Genomic DNA, 20,489 nt, shown 5'->3' on the forward strand with positions numbered 1-20,489 from the left:
TCTGACTTTTCAGGAAGTGTCCCACCACAACCGTAGGCGGAGGAGTCGACAGTTCATTCTAGCTAGAAAGTAAACAACTAACGTTAGACACACGGCTAAGGACATGAACTGATAGTAACTGTGTATCACGAAGATTGGATCGCGATTTAAACAGCGGGACTGTAATGCCTGGTAAGTTTGTCACAAAACTAAACAAACGATTGCCTAGCCGCTAACGTTAGCTCGCTAACTTTCCCTAACCCATGCAAGCGAGACCGCTGGTTAGCTTGCTAATTAACGTTACCTATCAAACAACAATATTTGATAATGGACAATGGTCAGTCAGACACAAAGCTGACTATTCAAAACAAATAAACGGAACTTAGTTTGCGTTTTTCCACATTAGATAGCGAAGATATGCGATTTTCCATTGTATCGGGGGATTGTGGAGGCACTTTCCCACTACGCAGGGTCCCGTGATGCCCAGCCATCGTTAGGTCATTTATTCATACTACCTACCGACCCCCAAAGTTTACAAATGCCTTCAAATCAAGCCAAAACCAGTTACTTTCAGATGGCCAACTAAATTCAAGCGCTGTTGACTAAGATATACAATGTAAAGTGAACAAACCTAACTTAGTTTACACAGTTTCAGCAGCAAGTGTTACTTTCATTATCTAACGTTAGCTGTGACAACTGGCTGCATTGTCGGAATGTGAACGTTTGTTGTCAAGTTCTTTGCAGTGAGCTAGCTGTCAGATGGTGGTTCAAAGTCATTTAAAGTAAAACCCTTTAGCTTAGGTTCAGAGATTAAACTTTTTTTTTGGTTTGCTGATCATACATTTTCTCAAAAGGTTTTCCCTAATATGCATTAGTGCTTTTTACAGTTACCTTTTTTTTTTTTTTTTTTAACTCTTGGTAGCTGGTGGGGGAAAGTGGAGTCATGATGTTTCCATTTGAGAGGAGGATGGTGAGAGTCATATGACAGAAGGCAGCTGAGGGTTGGCTAATACTGGTAGGTCCCTATAATACTGGTAGGTCCCTATACAATTTCCCTTTGCGGGAAAACGCAGACGGAATCCAGACAAATTAAACGGGAATTAAACAATATTCAAAAATGTATTGAACTTAGTAGGAAATAAACAATGTATTTAACTTATTGGAAAATGCATCAGTGACTCGTATTTTCCTGCAACTTTCTGAAACTGCTCAGGAATGCTCCTGTCTGTCCGTTATTACAGAGGACAATTTGGACAAGATATATATATATTTTATTCCCCAAACTGTCCCCTGTAATTATTTCTTGTTTTTGTTTTCATAAAATTGACAGTTATGACGGAAGCCTGGAGTTGTTKYTTTTTCTAGGCGTGAAGATATTTCAATAAATCCAGGCGATAACAGGCTGCTGCTACACTGATAATTCGACCCCTTTTTTCTCCTCTCAAGTGTCTAAACCATCTTTGGTATAGTGTCGCAATAATGTTTGAATTGAGGAAGTGCGATCATAATCATTTAGTTGTTTTAGTGATCCGCAGTACTTCCTAAATGCCCCCCATCCTTCAGAGGGGTGWGCTAAACATTGCAGCTGCACTTGAGATGCGTTTTAAAGGCTATGGATGACAAATGTAAATTTATMATTTCTAAACGKTTAGGTCAGTTGTATGCTGCGTTGCGATCTATTAACAGCAAGGGTTGCATTAAATATGCGCAATATTTTTTTACTGATGCGTTTGGCAATATTCATACGCACAAAACAGAAACAAAAGCATTCACTGTGAAAGTTGATACGTGTAGGCCATTCATGTATAGTTCATGCGCAGCACTTCGTTCATTTTATCGAATCAGTTAGTTTTCTTGCTCAAACCGGCGAGCAACACCTGTCAAACTCAGACATTTCTCTCAAAACACACGGATGTCAATTCGCACGGGACTAGTATTATCAGAGGAGCTTGGAGTTCGCCCCAAAAAAACTGTAGGTTATTCCGGCTGGAATTGTTACTCTCCTGCCATGTAAAAATGAATGCCATGGCAGATTCGGACGGGATTTAAATAACAGATGTGGTGTTTAGTGCTCGTGCACATAATTACATTACTCGACCTCCCTCAGTAAAACTAATCCCGGGATGGGATACATTTTACCGGGCAGGTCATTTAGTTATGTGTACGAGTACAAACCACATCCGTCATTTTAGTCCCGTCCCGAATCTGCCATGGCAGTAATTTGTACTATTATCCAAGCTCTAAAAACCCTACAATTTTTCGGCAAACTCCCAGGTCCTCTGATAGTACTTATCCCGTGCGAATCGTCATCCAAGTGTTTTTGAGGGATATTACAGAATTTAACAGATGCTGCACACAATTTGTGTAAAAACATGGGAACAAATTGATGCTTAAAACAAGGCGTTATGTAGGCAGCCTACAGATGAATGATCTGTTTTGTCACATATCTAGTGCCATACTTCTCTTTTAAAAGATGAAGTGGACGATATTGTGCCAATGAATTGATGAATTGCCAAATGCGTCAGTTAATTAAATGTCTGCATAGGTTACAGACAGTTCATGATTCTTATTGATATGCATTATTATTTTGACTTTCTCCGACATGAATGCCAATATTAGGCTATCCCTAGACATGTCAAATATGTTCACGCCTAGAATAGCATCCAGGCTTCCGTTATTAACGGTCCATTTTGAATTAGGGAAAACACTTTTTATTTAACTTTTATTTAACCAGGTAGGCCAGTTGAGAACAAGTTCTCATTTACAACTGCGACCTGGCCAAGATAAAGCAAAGCAGTGCGACAACAACACAAATTACAGGTACATGCTGGAGTGATAATTACATAATAATACTAGTCCCGTGTAATTAGGGTTTAGGGTTAATATCTAGCGGAATGCTGTCATGATTATTTGCATCAATTCAGTGGCCGTTTCATTTAGCAAACTGCAGTCACTTGAGCACTACAGTAACAACGCTCTCTGATTGGTGCCGCGTACAGTGTTGCCATGTTCGCGGTTTTACAAAAAATATGTCGCAGGGGAAAATGTATGGGTTGCAGGTTTTTGGGCTATTTTTAAGTTGCACCGCGGCCAAAACACCAGTCTCAACGTCAACAGTGAAGAGGCGACTCCGGGATGCTGGCTTTCTAGGCAGAGTTCCTCTGTCCAGTGTCTGTGTTCTTTTGCTCATTTTAATCTTTTATTTTATTGGCCAGTCTGAGATATGGCTTTTTCTTTGCAACTCTAGAAGGCCAGCATCCCGGAGTCGCCTCTTCACTGTTGACGTTGAGCCCGCCTTATCTCAGTTCACTGATCACCATAGCAGCATGCGCTCCAGCAGGTATCTCTCACTGGTCACCCCCAAAGCCAATTCCTCTATCTACCTCATCCCCATACTGTATTTATTTATTTATCTTGCTCCTTTGCACTCCAGTATCTCTACTTGCACATTCATCTTCTGCACATCTACCATTCCAGTGTTTAATTGCTATATTGTAATTACTTCGCCACCATGGCCTATTTATTGCCTTAACTCCCTTATCTTACCTCATTTACACTCACTGTATATAGACTTTTTGTTTTCTTTTTTCTACTGTATTATTGACTGTATGTTTTGTTTATTCCATGTGTAACTCTGTGTTGTTGTATGTGTCGAATTGCTTTGCTTTATCTTGGCCAGGTCGCAGTTGCAAATGAGAACTTGTTCTCAACTAGCCTACCTGGTGAAATAAAAAAAATAACAAAAATAAAATTTTGGTTTGATTAGACTGTGCTAGTCAGTCTTCTAGAAAAACGTTTTCTATGGCCCCTAGACCAAGCTTTTTACAAAATCTGTTGCTCAAGGTGTGCTTCTCTCTCTGTGTGTGTGGTGTCTGGTACTGTGACAGCAGGAAATAAAACAATATATTCTCTCTCCCTCATTTCCTTCCCCCTCTCTCCTTCTCTATCCCATTCTCTCCTTCTCTCTAAGCTGGTCAGGACTGTAACCATGCCCGTGTTACCTGTAGTGCCTGAAGTCCAGAGTCATGTGCTGGCTGAGTTTGACTGTCTGGACCCCCTGCTCTCTGCCCTCCGCCTGGACTCTGGCAGGCTTAAGGTAGGTCACGCATGCACGTTATTATTAGTTGAGAAAAGTTTACAGGTTCGACTCCAAAAATTCAATTGATTTGTTGAAGGAAGAAATATCAAGTGGATTGTAAGGTTTTTATTTAAGTCAGTTAAGAACAAATTCTTATTTACAATGACGGCTTACCACAACAGTGGGTTAAACTGCCTTGTTCAGGGGCAGAATGACAGATTTTTACATTGCCAGCTCAGGGATTCGATCTAGCAACTTTTCGGTTACTGGCCCAACGCTCTAACCACTAGGCTACCTGCCGCCCCTAGTGTATTGAATTTAAAAATTAAAAGTACTTTCCATCTCCTGTGACTAGTTTGTTTTAGTCTGATTAATCAGTCTGTAATACACAGACTGACTACACAGCCTGGCACGTTGGAGTGCAAAATCGTGTAAATGTTCGTTACAAGCCAGAAGGTTGAATTTACATTTGAACTTATTTTACCGGTTGTCTGTGTGGTTTGTCCTTCAGCTGTTCGAAATTTGAGACAAAATATGTAGAAATATGTTTGTACTTTGGATCTTCTGACGCATGCGACGTAAACACTAGCACAATATGTAAACGATAGCACAATATGTAAATGATAGCACAATATGTAAACGGTTGCAGGTAGCACAATATGTAAACGGATAGCACAATATGTAAACGGTAGCACAATATGTAAACGGTAGCAGACAGCACAATATGTAAACGGTAGGAAACAGCACGATATGTAAACGGTAGCAGACAGCACAATATGTAAATGGTAGCACAATATGTAAATGGTAGCACAATATGTAAACGGTAGCACGATATGTAAACGATAGCACAATATGTAAACGGTAGCACGATATGTAAACGGTAGGCTACAGATATTGTAAGCGATAGCAGACAGCAACAATTATTAGGTAGAACACACTGATAGTACGAGCCAGATCGCATATGTACAGGCTAAGCGACATATATGTAACCGGTAGCCACAACAATATGTAAACGGTAGCTATAACGATATGTTAAACGGAGCAGCACAATATGTAAGCAGGTAGCAACAGCACGATATGTAAAGAGTCACCAATATGTAAAGCGGTAGCACGATATGTAAACGTAGCACAATATGTAACGAGTAGCAGAGAAACAGGACGATATTAAACGGTAGCAGACAGCACAATATGTAACAATGTAAGCACATATGTAAATGGTAAGCACGATATGTAAACGTAGCAAGATGTAGCTAACAGCACAGTATAGTATAACGGAAGCACGATATTAAACGTAGCAACGATATGTAACGGTAGCAAGTACAACGAATATGTTAAACGGAGCACATCATGTAAACGGTAGCACGAATGTAAAACGGTAAAGCAGATAATGTAAACGGTAAGCACAATATGTAAACGTAGCACAAAGAATGTAAACGGTAGCAGATATCGGTAGCAACGATATTGTAAACGGTAGCACAAAGTAAACGGTAGCACGATATGTAAACCGAAGCCCAATATGTATTACGAGTAAAGCACGATATGTAAAACAACGGTAGCACAATATTGGTAACAATCGGTAGCACGATATGTAAAAGTGGTAGCAAGACAGCAACAATATTAAACGGTGAGCACGTATTCCAACAGTGGTAGCAGACAGCACATATGTAAACGGTAGCCAAATAGTAACGGTAGCGCCAATATGTAAACGTAGCCCAAGTATGTAAGGTAGAGCCCAATAGTGTAAACGGTAGCCAAATGTACAACGGTAGCCAATAGTAACGGTAGCGGCAAATATGTACCAACGGTAGCACAATTGTTAAACGGTAGCCCAAACTGTAAACGGTAGCCAATATGTAAACGTAGCCCAATATGTCAAACGGTAGCCCCCAGTGTAACCCAACCAAGACAGGAAAGTTGCTCGCTGGCAGTGGCAAACCCGCGGCGGCTCAGAACAATTTGGGCGAACAATACCTTTCCTGTGGATATTGGTCTCAAATTCGAAACAGACACCGTAGAATACATTTAAATGTATTTTTTTTCTCCAACATTCTGGCTGTAAGGAACATTTACACTCCAATGTGTCAGGCTGCGTATATATCAATGAATCGTGTATTGAAGCCATATTTAACCAGAACTTGTCTTTTGAAAAACCCCTCTCTTTCTGTTCTGTCAGTGCACCTGCCTGCGAAGTATTCGAGGAAAGTGCGTAGCTTAGGAACATCAGCTGGAGGGCTGCCACTCATACCAGAGGGAAGGATGGGAAACAGAGGCTCATCCTCAACACAAGGTAGCGTATATAATTGCATCTTCTCCCCGGTAATAAAATTCAATAATAAACGATATTGAGAGATATATACGACCCGTTTGTTGTTGTTTAGATAGATACTGTACATACTCCTGTTTTTAAGAACATTGCACGAGCGAGCCAGAACAAGCACATCTTCTGTTTCTGTAGCAGAGGCAGCTTGATGTACCAGTACATCCCCCTGGACAGGACACTAGTCTATCTCCTGTTTCTGTATGAGGCAGCTTGATGTACCAGTACACCCCTGACAGGACAACAGTCTATCTCCTGTTTCTGTAGGTGAGTCAGCTTGATGTACCAGTACACCCCCTGGACAGGACGCTAGTCTATCGCAGCGCTTACCATAATCCATCTCCTTAATTCTGTGTGCCAGGTCCCATTTTCCTGTCTTTGGTAGACTCGGCCAGGGATCAATAAGTGTACTGTTTCTTCTATTCCAGAGGGATCTATCACTCAGGTGTCATGTTGTCCACATGATGAAGACTTTATTGCTGTGGCAACAAGGTAAAAAAAATTGTTTAAAATAACTCAAAGCATAGAAATTAAGTTGAAGTCACATGTTACTTACTTTCAGTGACTTCAACTACTTCAATAAGTAAGTGTCAGGCTTTTGACGAGTTTGCTTTCTGTCTGTCTGCCCCAATCTGCCTCTCTTCCCTGTCCTGCCTCTGCATGTTGGAGAGTCAAGTGACCTGGTTGTAGATACACTCAGGGTAGATGTTGGCGATGCAAGGTTATTCTGCTTCTCTGTGTGTCTCAACTCACGGTCTGCTAGTCTAGGTGTTAGTTACTATCGCTACTGTCTCTTGTCCTCTAGTCAGGGGTCATGTAGTCTAAGGTGTTAATACTATATACTGTCTCTTGTCCTCTAGGGTCGGTTCTGGTTAGGTTCTATGGTGTTTTAATACTATACGTGACTGTCCTCTTGTCCTGCTAGTCAGGTACTGGTAGTGCAGGTGGTTAATACTATACTACTCGTCTCTGTTCCCTAGTCAGGGTACTGGTGGTAGTACTAAGTGTTAATACTATACTACGTGTCTAGCGCCCCCTCCCTTGTCTCCTAAAGTTGTCAGGGCCTGGTGGTCCTAGGTGTTACGAACTAATACTACTGCTCTTGCCTCTATGTCAGGGTCTGGTAGATCTAGGTGGTTTTAATGAGCTATCCTACTGTCGTGCTGTGCCTCTAACGGGCAGGGTCTGGTAGTCTAGGTGTTAATACTATCCTACTGTCTTTGTCCTCTAGTCAGGGTCTGGTAGTCTAGGTGTTAATACTATACTACTGTCTCTTGTCCTCTAGTCAGGGTCTGGTGGTCTAGGTGTTAATACTATACTACTGTCTCTTGCTCCAGTCAGGGTCTGGTAGTCTAGGTGTTAATACTATACTACTGTCTCTTGTCCTCTAGTCAGGGTCTGGATGGTCTAGGTTTAATACTATCCTACTGTCTCTTGTCCTCTTAGTCAGGGTCTGGTAGTCTAGGTGTAATACTATCTACTGTCTCTTGTCCTCTAGTCAGGGTCTGGTAGTCTAGGTGTTAATACTATACTACTGTCCTCTTGTCCTCTATCAGGGCTGGTTCTAGGTGTTAATACTAACTACTGTCTCTTGTCCTCTAGTCAGGGTCTGGTAGTCTAGTGTTAATACTATCCTACTGTCTCTTGTCCTCTAGTCAGGGCCTGGTGTCTAGGTGTTAATACTATACTACTGTCTCTTTTGTCCTAGCAGGTCTGGTAGTCAGGTGTTAATACTATCCTACTGTCTCTTGTCCTCTAGTCAGGGTCTGGTAGTCTATGGTGTGTAGATACTATACCTACTGTCTCTGTCCTCTAGTCAGGTCTGGTAGTCTAGGTTTAATACTATACTACTGTCTCTTGTCCTCTAGTCAGGGTCTGGTAGTCTAGGTGTTAATACTATCCCTACTGTCTCTTGTCCTCTAGTCAGGGTCTGGTAGCTAGGTGTAATACTATATCTACTGTCTCTTGTCCTCTAGTCAGGGTCTGGTAGTCTAGGTGTTAATACTATCCACTGTCTCTTGTCCTCTAGTCAGGGTCTGGTGGAGTCTAGGTGTGTTAATACTTACCTACTGTCCTTGTCCTCTAGTCAGGGTCTGGTGGTAGTCTAGGTTGTAATACTATACTACTGTTCTTGTCCCTAGTCAGGGTCTGGTAGTCTAGGTGTTAATACTACCAGTCTCTGTCCTCTAGTCAGGGTCTGGTGTAGTCTAGGTGTTAATACTATACACTGTCTCTTGTCCTCTAGTCAGGGTCTGGTGGTAGTCTGGTGTTAATACTATCACTGTCTCTTGTCCTCTAGTCAGGGTCTGGTAGTCTAGGTGTTAATACTATACTACTGTCTCTTGTCCTCTAGTCAGGTCGGGTAGTCTAGGTGTTAATACTATCCTACTGTCTTTGTCCTCTAGTCAGGGTCTGTGGTCTAGGTGTAATACTATACGACTGTTCTTGTCCTCTAGTCAGGGTCTGGGGTAGTCTAGGTGTTAATACTATACTACTGTCTCTTGTCCTCTAGTCAGGGCTGTGGTAGTCTAGTGTTAATACTATACTACTGTCTCTTGTCCTCTAGTCAGGGTCTGGTAGTCAGAGGTGTTAGATACTATCTATCTACTGTCTCTTGTCCTCAGTCAGGGTCTGGTGGTATCAGGTGTTAATACTTACAACGTTCTTGTCCTCTAGTCAGGGTCTGGTGTAGTCTAGGTGTTAATACTATACCTACTGTCTCTTGTCCTCTAGTCAGGGTCTGGTGGTAGTCTAGTGTTAATACTATACTACTGTCTCTGTCCTCTAGTCAGGGTCTGGTAGTCTAGGTGTTAATACTATTACTGTCTCTTGTCCTCTAGTCAGGGTCTGGTGTCTAGGTGTTATACGTATACTACTTGTCTTTGTCCTCTAGTCAGGGTCGTGGTAGGTCTAGGTGTAATACTATACTACTGTCTCTTTCCTCTAGTCAGGGTCTGGTAGTCTAGGTGTTAGTACATACTACTGTCTCTTGTCCTCTAGTCAGGTCTGGTAGTCTAGGTGTTAATACTATCCTACTGTCTCTTGTCCCTAGTCAGGGTCTGGTAGTCTAGGTGTTAATATAACTACTGTCTCTTGTTCTAGTCAGGGTCTGGGTAGTCTAGGTGTTAATACATACCATACTGTCTCTTGTCCTCTGAGTCAGGTCTGGTAGTCTAGGTGTTAAGACTATACTACTGTCTCTTGTCCTCTATTCAGGGTCTGCGTGGCTAGTAGTGTGTTAATACTATACTCTATGTCTCTTTCCTCTAGGTCAGGTGTCTGGGTATCTACGGTTTACATGACTATACTATGTCTCTTGTCCTCTAGTTCAGGGTCTGTCCCCGGTCTAGTGTTATACATATAGCTACTGTTCTTCTTGTCCTCTATCAGGTCCGGTAGTCTAGTGTTAATACTGATACTGTCTACTTGGCTCTTGTCCTCGTAGTTCAGGGTCTGGTGTCTCAGGTGTAATTATTACTACTGTTCTTGTCCTCTAGTAGGGTCTGGTAGTCTAGGTGTTGTATACGTGAACTACTGTCTCCTTGTCCTCTTAGTCAGGGTCTGGTGGTCGTAAGTGTTAAGATACATATACGACGTTCTCTGTCTCTTGACTCCGTCTAGTCGGGCCTGGTGGTTAGGTGTAGACTATCTACGTCTTGTCGCGTATCAGATCAGCTCATTTGGTGAATCTGGTCTACTGTCTACTCTGATCCTCTATCCAGGTCTGGTAGTCTAGGTTGTAAGCTATCACTACTTCTTTGTCCTCTAGCAGGTCCTGGTTCTCATGGTGTTATACCTAAGCACTGTCTCTGTCCTGCTAGTACAGGGTGCTGGTAGTCGATCGGATGTAATACTATTACACTGTCTCTTGCCCTCTATCAGGGGGGGTAGTCTATGTGTTAATACTTTGACTGCCTGCCTCAGGTCCTAGGCTATGGTCTCGTCTCTGTCCTCTAGGTCAGGGTCTGGTGAGCTGCTCGGTGTTAATACTATACTCGTTCTTGTCCTCTAGCAGGGTCTGGTGAGCTAGGTGTTAATACTATACCTAACTGTCTCTTGTCCTCTAGTCAGGTCTGGTAGTAGTCTAGGTGTCTTAATACGTAACTACTGTCTCTTGCCTCTAGTCAGGTCTGGTGGTCTAGGTGTTAATACTATACTACTGTCTCTTGTCCTCTAGTCAGGGTCTGGTGGTAGCTAGTGTGTTAATACTATACTACTGTCTCTTGTCCTCTAGTCAGGGTCTGGTAGTCTAGTGTTAATAACTAGCTACTGTCTCTTGTCCTCTAGTCAGGGTCTGGGTGTCTAGGTTGTATACTATATACTGTCTCTTGTCCTCTAGTCAGGGTTGGTAGTCTAGTGTTAATATACTATACTCGTCTCTTGTCCTCTAGTCAGGTCTGGTGTCTAGGGTGTTAATACTATATCTACCTGGTCTCTGTCCTCTAGTCAGGTCTGTGTGGCTAGTGTAATACTTATACTACTGTCTCTTGTCCTCTAGTCAGGCTCTGTAGCTAGGTGTTAATACTATAACTACGTCTCTTGTCCTCTAGTCAGGGTCTGGGTGTAGTCTATGTGTTAATCTACTATACCTACTGTCTCTTTGTCCTCTAGTCAGGTCTGGTGGTCTACTGGTGTAATACTATACTACTGTCTCTTGTCCCTAGTCAGGTCTGGTGAGTCTAGGTGTTAGTACATACTACTGTCTCTTGTCCTCTAGTCAGGGTCTGGTTGTCTAGGTGTGTAATACTATACTACGTCTCTTTCCTCTAGTCAGGGTCTGGTGTCTAGTGTTAATACTATACACTGTCTTTTGTCCTCTAGTCAGGTCTGTGTCTAGGGTTAAACAGTTATTCCTTGTCCCTAGAGGGCTTTAGGTGTATACTATACTACTGTCTCTTTCCTCTAGTCCTCGGTTGTAAGTCTAGGCTGTTAATACTATACTACTTCTCTTGTCCTCTAGTCAGGGTCTGCGTGTCTAGTGTTTACATGATATACTACTGTCTCTTGTCCTCTAGTCAGGGTCTGGTGTAGTCTAGGTGTTAATACTATACTACTGTCTCTTGTCCTCTAGTCAGGGTCTGTGTAGTCTAGGTGTTAATACTATATCCTACTGTCCTCTTGTCCTCTAGTCAGGGTCTGGTAGTCTAGTGTTAATACTGATACTACTGTCTCTTGTCCTCTAGTCAGGGTCTGGTAGTGCTAGGTGTTAATACTACTACTGTCTCTTGTCGTCTAGTCAGGGGGTCGGTCTGTCTGTCTGTCTGTCTTGTCTGTCTGTCTGTCTGTCTGTCTGTCTGTCTGTCTGTCTGTCGCTGTCTGTCTGTCTGTCCTCTCTTCTTTCTCTTTCTTCTCTCTCTTCTCTTCTCTTCTCTTCCCTTCCCTTCCCTTCCCGTTCCCCTTCCCTTCCCTCCCTTCCCTTCTCTGCTCTTTCTCTTCTCTTCTCTTCTTTCTCTTCTCCTTCTCTTCCTATCCTCTCAGCAGGGCCCGGTGGTGATCTGTCTGTCTGTCTTGCCTCTCTCAGCAGGCTGTGGTAGTGTGGGAGCTTCAGCTGGAGCGTCGTGGCAGACCAGAGAGGGTCAGTGTTTCCTGGGAACACCGTGGCCAGACGGTCACCTCTCTCTGCTGGGACACTGCAGCCCTCAGGGTGTTTGCTGGGGACAAGGGGGGCAAGGTGTCCTTCCTCCGCGCTGGATCCTCCAAACTCGGAAAGGTAGTGGGAACTCACCGTTGGGTTTTATTTTGGGGAGGTGAAAGTTATATTAGCCTGGTCCCATCTCTATTTGTGCTGTCATGCCACCTCTATGGTCTTTGTCATGCCAACTCCTATGGTCTTTGTCATGCCAACTCCTATGGTCTTTGTCATGCCAACTCCTATGGTCTTTGTCATGCCACCTCTATGGACTTTGTCATGCCAACTCCTATGGTCTTTGTCATGCCAACTCCTATGGTCTTTGTCATGCCAACTCCTATGGTCTTTGTCATGCCAACTCCTATGGTCTTTGTCATGCCAAATGTCTGGCATGAGAACACTGGTCATGGTTGGCTGTACAGCAAACATCTGGCACCAAGCTAGGAATAGCTACTGCACTTAATGAATTGATTATCAGGTACAGTTTTTTTTCCCCCGTCCCCATTCCCGTGATCTATTTACAATCTCCATCTTACTTATCCTGTCTATTCCCACGATCCTTTGTTCTGTGTTGTCCAGGGCTCAGCGTTTGTGATCTTCCCCATCCAGACCATCACTACTGTGGATTCCAGGGTGGTTCAGCTGGGTTATCTGGACGGACGACTACTTGTGTCCTCTCTCAGCCGCTGCTACCTCTGTGACACGGAGAGGTGAGTGTGGGGATGTAACTGGGGGCAGTAGGCCGCCCAGATGTTACAGAAGTGTTGTGGAAGCATAGAAGAAGATATTTTTTATATATTATATATTTAATATAAAAAATAAATAATTTATTAACATTTTAATATTAGTGTGTAATATTATCTGGTCAATGTCTCAGGTTTGGTCTGTAAGGTTAAAAGGTACGACCCAGTTCCTCCTCTCACGATCCACAGGGAGAAGTTCTGGCGTGTCGGTAACAAGGAGCGTGATGGGGAGTACGGAGCGTGTTTCTTCCCTCTGAGCCGTGGCGTGACTGCTGGCCAACCTCCTCTGCTGTACTGYGCCAGGCCTGGGTCTAGAGTCTGGGAGGCCAGCTTCAGTGGAGATGTCCTCAGCACGCACCAGTTTAAACAGCTGCTGGCCGTACCATCTGTACCTCTCATCAGCTACAGGTGTGTGTACGGTGGCCTTCAGGAAATATACCCTTTTGACTTATTCTACATTTTGTTGTGTTACAGCCTGAGGTCAAAATGGATTAACCTCTCTGGGATCGATCGGGACGTGAGCGTCCCACCTCGCCAACAGCCAGTGAAATTGCAGGGTGTCAAATTCAAACAACAGAAATYTCATAATTAAAATTCCTCAAACATACAAGTATTATACACCATTTTAAAAAYAAACTTCTTGTTTATTATTCAGTGTCCGATTTCAAAAAGGCTTTACGGYGAAAGCACACCATGYGATTATGTTAGGTCAGCGCCTAGCCACAAAACCATACAGCCATTTTCCAAAGAAGTAGAGGTGTCACAAAAGTCAGAAATAGCCTTAAAATTAATCACAAACCTTTGATGATCTTCATCTGATGGCACTCCCAGGTCTCCATGTTAGACAATAAATGTTAGTTTTGTTCGATAAAGTTMATCTTTATGTCCAAATACCTCCTTTTTGTTTGCGCGTTTAGTCCAGTAATCCAAATGCACAAAGCGCGGGCACAAAGTCCAGACGAAAAGTCAAAAAAGTTCCATTAAAGTTCGTAGAAACATGTCAAAGGATGTATATAATCAATCTTTAGGATGTTTTTATCATAAATCTTCTCTTCAATAATATTCTCACCGGACATGATTCCAAATGTGTTATTTCATAGTTTTGATGTCTTCACTATTATTCTACAATGTAGAAAATAGTAAAAATAAAGAAAAACCCTTGAATGAGTAGGTGTTCTATAACTTTTGGACAAATAGCTAGCATTTCGGTAGCACGACTGGGTAAGACGCTTCAGGAGGGCGGTCACGTGTTTACGAGGCAGAGGTCCTGACTTCGAGCCTCTGTATGACCAGAAGGAAGCTGTACTCGCTTTAAAGCCGTGTGACGTCCTTTACACTAATTCTGTTTTTTGTTTTTTTTTATCTGCAGAAGTGAGCCCCATTACAACCCAGCCCAGAAGAGTTCCCAGTCCATAGCCTTCCCCAGACTGTTATACTTTGGGGATCAGAACCTGCTGACCTGGACAGACTCGGCTATCTATGTCTTCACTCCTCAGAGTGGCCAGGTACTGCTGTGGACCGAGGTCAAAGGTCAGTAGCTTTAGTTCAGCATTCTCCAATAACAACAAACTAACTACACTGGACAAAAATATAAACGCAACATGTGATGTGTTTGGTCCCATGTTTCATGAGCTGAAATAAAAGATACCAGAAATGKTCCATACGCACCAAAATGTTATTTCTMTCAAATGTTGTGCACAAATGTATTGACATCCCCTGTTAGTGAGCATTTTTCCTTTGTCAAGATAATCCATCCACCTGACAGGTGTGGCATATCAAGAAGCTGATTAAACAGCATGATCATTACACAGATCCACCTTGTGCTGGGGACAATTAAAGGCCACTCTAAAATGTGCAGTTTTGTCACACAACACAATGCCACAGATGTCTCAAGTTTTGAGGGAGCGTACAATTGGCATGTTGACTGCAGGAATGTCCACTGCTTCTTCACCTGTGGGATTGTCGGGGGAGGAGTGTGTGTAATGACTATTTCTGTCTGTAATAAAGCCCCATTGTGGTGAAAAGGGCATTCTGATTGGCTGGGCACCCATGGCTGCACCCCTGTCAAGTCATGTGAAATCCATAGATTAGAAATCGTTGCATGTTGCGTTTTTATAATTTAGTTCAGTATATGTTGTATTTGAGTGTACATTTCAGATCTGTGACTATTTATGTCTCTAGATGTTCCTCTACTACCCTTCGGTTAAAAAGCCAAAAAGATGAATTAATGATCTGAGAAGAAAATGGAGACGCTCAATTATTTTTTTTATTTTTTTTMTTCAGACGTGGTTGAGATAGCGGTGTACCGCAACGAGGTGTTCTGTCTCCATGGTGACGGCCGCTTGTCCCACCTCTCGCTGTTGTCTGTGGAGCGGTGTGTCGACAGGCTGCTACGCAGGGAGGCGTGGTCTCTAGCGGCCACGGTCTGTGTGATGTTCCAGCATGCGATCGCCCCCAGCAAGGTGAGACTCGTATTATTGCAGGTCTTATGGCGCTTATAGTTCGAATCAAGAGTTAGACTCTTTATTACGTTTTATTTATTTATTTTTAATTTGGTTCAGTTGGTTTCACAATGCCAAAATGTCAAACTAACAAAAAGTTCCTAAACAAAACCACATATCCATGCAAGCATTTATTTACTGGACAAAAAAAAAATGCTCACGTTAAATCCATTTATGATTATCATGAAGCATCACTTGTGTGTCCCAAACTTCATATTCCTTTCGCTCTGGTCTTCCAACCACATGCAGGAGGAAACGGCCTCTCTCAGAGCCGGCCCGCCCATTAGGCATAATTAAGCCTTGATCTACCACATTCATAGACTCTAACTGCTTTATCACCTATTGACGATAGTATCTTCCTGACAGAGGGCTTTTTGTTAAGAGCCCAGACGCGCGGTCTGAAACGTTARCACGCATCGCTTGCGGTACCGTTTTGGAAACATGGTGACTAAATCTTTCATATCAGCCAGGAAATAATTTTCCCAAAAAACAAATGGTTAAATTGGTACACATCTTAGGGTTAGTGTTTCCCCACACGGCCATGTCTTCATGTTAAAGTGTTTACTGACAGACGGGAGACAAACGAGACCACCTGGGATAAATATCTAATCTAACCTGCTCTGAACACCTGTGTGTGAATTTAACTCAGGAAGTGTAGTTTAGTAGGATGGAGGCTCCATAGCTGTATGGATCTGTAACTGCTGTAAGGAGAAGGCAGAATGGCTGAGAGATGTAGGGAGAAGGCAGAATGGCTGAGAGATGCAGGGAGAAGGCAGAATGGCTGAGAGATGCAGGGAGAAGGCAGAATGGCTGAGAGATGTAGGGAGAAGGCAGAATGGCTGAGAGCTGAGGGAGAAGCAGAAGGCTGAGAGCTGCAGGGAGAAGGCAGAATGGCTGAAGCGCTGCAGGGAGAAGGCAGAATGGCTGAGAGCTGCAGGGAGAAGGCAGAATGGCTGAGAGCTGCAGGGAGAAGGCAGAAGGGCTGAGAGCTGCAGGGAGAGGCAGAATGGCTGAGAGCTGCAGGGAGAAGGCAGAATGGCTGCAGAGCTGCAGAGAAAGGCAGAATGGCTGAGAGCTGCAGGGAAAGGCAGAATGGCTGAGAGCTGCAGGGAGAAGGCGAATGGCTGAGAGCTGCAGGGAGAAGGCAGAATGGCTGAGAGTGCAGGGAGAAGGCAGAATGGCTGAGAGCTGCGGGAGAAGGCAGAATGGCATTAGCCCACGCCAATGGAGACAGCTAGTTCCACATACATGCAGTACCCACACAACCAGTAGGTCACATGTCAGTACCACAACACACAACCAGTAGGTCACATGTCAGTACCACCACACACACCAGTAGGTCACATGTCAGTACCCACACACAACCAGTAGGTCACATGTCATACCCACACAACCAGTAGTAGGTCACGTGTCAGTACCCACAACACACCAGTAGGTCACGTGTCAGTACCCACACACAACCAGTAGGTCACGTGTCAGTACCCCACACACACCAGTAGTCACGTGTCAGTACCCACACAACCAGTAGGTCACGTGTCAGTACCACACACAACCAGTAGGTCACGTGTCAGTACCCACACACACCAGTAGGTCACGTGTCAGTACCCACACACACCAGTAGTCACGTGTCAGTCCCCACAACCAGTAGGCACATGTCGGTACCTACACACAACCAGTAGGTCACATGTCGGTACCTACACACAACCAGTAGGTCACATGGGGGAGAGGCATTGTGCTGTGAGGTGTTGCTTTATCTGTTTTTTTAAAACCATGTTTGCTGTTCACTACGCTATATAAGATGGAAGGGGTTCCATGCACTCATGGCTCTGTTAATACTGTACGTTTCCTTGATTTTGTTCTGGATTTGGGACTGTGAAAGACCCTGGTGGCATGTTAGTGGGGTAAGTGTGTGTGTCAGAGCTGTGTGTAAGTTGACTATGCAAAAAATTTGGAATTTCCAACACATTAATGTTTCTTATAAAAACAAGAAGTGATGCAGTCAGTCTTTCCTCAACTCTTAGCCAAGAAGGACTGGCATGCATAGTGTTAATATCAGCCCTCTGATTACAATGACGAGCAAGATGTGCAGCTCTGTTCTGGGCAAGCTGCAGTTTACTAGGTCTTTCCTTGCGCACTCAACCACACAGACTGGACAATAAAAAGATAAGCTAAACTACAGCCTGCAGGACTTGCTTTTTGTGGTGTCAAAAAGGCAGAGCATCTCTTAATTACGGCTAGACCTCTCCCTATCTTTACAACCATTGTATCTATATGTTTTGACCATGACMGTTTACAATCTAAGGTAACACCAAGTAATTTAGTTTCSTCAACTTGTTCAACAGCCACACTATTCATTACCAGCTTCAGCTGAGGTCTAGAACTTAGGAAATACATTTGAATATCCTCCGTGCTCATCTGTTTACCGTTCCCAGGCCAGGAAGTCGATTCCCATCGACCGACTGGATCACCTGAGGTCACAGCTCAGTGTGACCACTCACCTGGATCTGATTGGCCAGCTGGAGGAAGTAGTCGCCAAGCTGGAGCCTCTCGACTCCGCCTCCAGCAGTCGCAGGAGCAGCATCTCCTCTCATGTGAGTCTGTCCGGAGGTGCTGTTTGTCCCTATCAGGACACAGTAGTTCTCAACTATTAAAGGTAGTTGAAGAGATTTTATATATATTGGTGTCTCAGGATTTACAATATGTTCAGTGTAACTTAATTTGTATAGTGTCTWCATAAAGACACTTTTATAACCCATACACAACACATACATACATAACAAGCAGTGCGGGACGTAAGCCTTTTTGTCCTTCTTATGAATGTGTTATGAAGTCTTTGTTGGTACCCTCAATCTATTCTTTATTCAGGAGAGCTTCAACGTCCTGGACTGTGGCATCTACCGTGTCATCAGCCGGCGAGGCAGCCAATCAGACGAGGAGACCAGCTCCCTGGTCAGCCAATCGATGCTCGAGGAGGAGCGGCTGAAGGAGTTTAGCTTCGTTCAGGAGGAGGAGCAGCAGCAGGGGGCGGAGCATGGTAAGAGACAGGTGATAGGTTCCGTTTAATAACCCACCAATACCAGCCCTGAGGAAGTTCTCTAAACAAAATGGGGGAGGGAAATAACAATGTTTTGTAGCATTTACGGTGGCGCGATTTAATTTTGTACGGGTAAGTCAAATGTGAATGAAACTACTGTATAATAAACCCTTAATAGCATTACGGAGCAGACCCTTTTTTTTCAATGTCAGACTAAAATAACATACCCAAATCTAACTGCCGGTAGCTCAGACAACTGAAGCAARGATATGYGTATTATTGATACWATTTGAAAGGAAAACACTTTGAAGTTTGTGGAAATGTGTAATTAATGTAGGAGAATATAACACAATAGATCTGGTAAAAGATAATACAAGCGCCTCCAACAACACATAAAACATCATATAATTCTGCCCCCCAAAAATTATGACAAATGCTTTTAACTAGTGGGATAATGGGCTTTTAACTAGTGGGATAATGGGCCTTTTTCAAACTAGTGGGATAATGGCCTTTTATTAACTAGTGGATAATGGGCTTTAAAAACTAGTGCATAATTGGCTTTTTTTTTAACTAGTGGTAATGGCTTTTTTTAGGTGCAGTAGTTGCTGATGCTGCCCTGTGGTAAGCAGTGCCCACTTCGTCAAAGGCAGGGGCGTTAAATATGTTGCTTGTCCATTCCCAGCATGCCTCTCTCCAGGGTGCTGTTGGAGAGGCTCAATGTAGCAGATATAAGCTAATGGTAGAGATAATATAACACATTAGATCTGGTCAAATATAATACAAACAAAAAAACATGCGTTTTATTTTTCATTTTTTGGCGTCGTCTTTGAAATGCAGGTGAAAGACCAGACAGGGATGTGGGATTCTAGGTGTAATTTAGACGTTGTCCACAAGATGGCAGCTGTGTGTGTGCAAAGTTTCAGACTGATCCATTGAAGAATTACATCACTACACAATATTTTGTCAGCCAGGTGTACGTCACGAGTCTGCCCAAATGTCCCGAATTGGTCAATTGATACATTTTCAAGTACCATAACTACAGAGAACATACAAAAATGCTATGGTAATAAAAAAAATATATAAGTTTACACACTCCCAGGAATGTCGTACATGATAGATAATTAGCTTCCCTACAGAAAATACACTAACCTTTACACATCAAGATGGCCGGGCGGGTGTGGAGCCAGAGACAGCAGGGGGGTCAAACTGTAGAACCCAGTTCCTACATTTGAATATAAAAATGGATTTTATCAAATAAAACTACGCTACATTTTATCTCAGGATGACAAATCAGAGCAAGATTAGTGGTTTTGTGCACTTTTTTTACAGCATCGGCTGCTTGCATTCTCTCCTCTCATCCTCCCTCTCCTCTCATCCTCCATCTCTCCCTCCATCCCTTCTTCCTCCAGATCCCCAGAGCGGTGGTGGTTTGGAGGTTACTGAACCCAGCGCTAACCACCAGTTCCACCTCCCCCTGTCATTCCGCCCCAAACACTCCCGCATCGCCCTGCAGGCCGTCAGAGACAGGTGATACATCCATCTACAGAGCCTAAAGAAGCCTCTGTGACGTGATACTGAAATATATCTTTTTTTAGTCCAATGCTATGGTATATTCATTTAGCTTAGCCTTTATTTAACCAGGATGAAAATCCTTAGAGGTTAAAAACCTATTTTCTGAGGCCCGAGGTCGACTTATGAATCATCAACTGATAGCCTACACGTTCTTGATAGGAGACATGCATCATTCTTTGTGTAGAAATCTTGCGGTGGCTAGTAATGAACATAATCAATATAGATATCTCTAGTTAGTCCTTTGTGAAAATAAGTCCTTTACTAACAGGTTGTATGTAGACTGAAAGAGAAGTGAAAGTCGTAATTTTAAATTAACTTTGCTTCAAGGTGAAACCAAAGGAAATGCAGCTGTTCTCTCTGATAGGTGGAAAAGGGAAGTAACCCTGACAACCACATTTAAATAACCGTTTTTATTCAAGACTTACATTCACTGCCTTTCGTCTACAGATACATTCGGTACGTTTCACTTCACTTACGATTTCAATTCAGATTCCACATTATCACGCTGTTTGTATTGTTTTTGACAGAGGTGGTGTTGACCGTTACTCTGGTCTTAGTGTCTGTAGTTACATGTGACTGAGGTGGTGTTGACAGTTCCTCTGGTCTTAGTGTCTGTAGTTACATGTGACTGAGGTG

General features: G+C 43.2%; 1 protein-coding gene across 1 annotated transcript in view; it reads left to right on the top strand.

Annotated features, from left to right (window-relative positions):
• The window catches only part of hps5 (HPS5 biogenesis of lysosomal organelles complex 2 subunit 2), a 40,080-nt gene continuing 19,591 nt past the window's right edge, over positions 1 to 20,489 (top strand). The window contains exons 1-12 of the mRNA XM_070440583.1: positions 1 to 171; positions 3,950 to 4,075; positions 6,760 to 6,866; positions 11,611 to 11,617; positions 11,899 to 12,084; positions 12,583 to 12,713; positions 12,936 to 13,154; positions 14,116 to 14,276; positions 15,030 to 15,208; positions 17,680 to 17,838; positions 18,113 to 18,281; positions 19,691 to 19,808. Of these exons, the coding sequence (XP_070296684.1) occupies positions 3,968 to 4,075; positions 6,760 to 6,866; positions 11,611 to 11,617; positions 11,899 to 12,084; positions 12,583 to 12,713; positions 12,936 to 13,154; positions 14,116 to 14,276; positions 15,030 to 15,208; positions 17,680 to 17,838; positions 18,113 to 18,281; positions 19,691 to 19,808 (1,544 nt within the window). The 5' untranslated portion in view covers positions 1 to 171; positions 3,950 to 3,967. The remainder of the gene's footprint in view (positions 172 to 3,949; positions 4,076 to 6,759; positions 6,867 to 11,610; positions 11,618 to 11,898; positions 12,085 to 12,582; positions 12,714 to 12,935; positions 13,155 to 14,115; positions 14,277 to 15,029; positions 15,209 to 17,679; positions 17,839 to 18,112; positions 18,282 to 19,690; positions 19,809 to 20,489) is intronic.

This window comes from Salvelinus sp. IW2-2015, unplaced genomic scaffold (assembly GCF_002910315.2).
Source record: "Salvelinus sp. IW2-2015 unplaced genomic scaffold, ASM291031v2 Un_scaffold2690, whole genome shotgun sequence".
Taxonomy (NCBI): Eukaryota; Metazoa; Chordata; class Actinopteri; order Salmoniformes; family Salmonidae; genus Salvelinus; species Salvelinus sp. IW2-2015.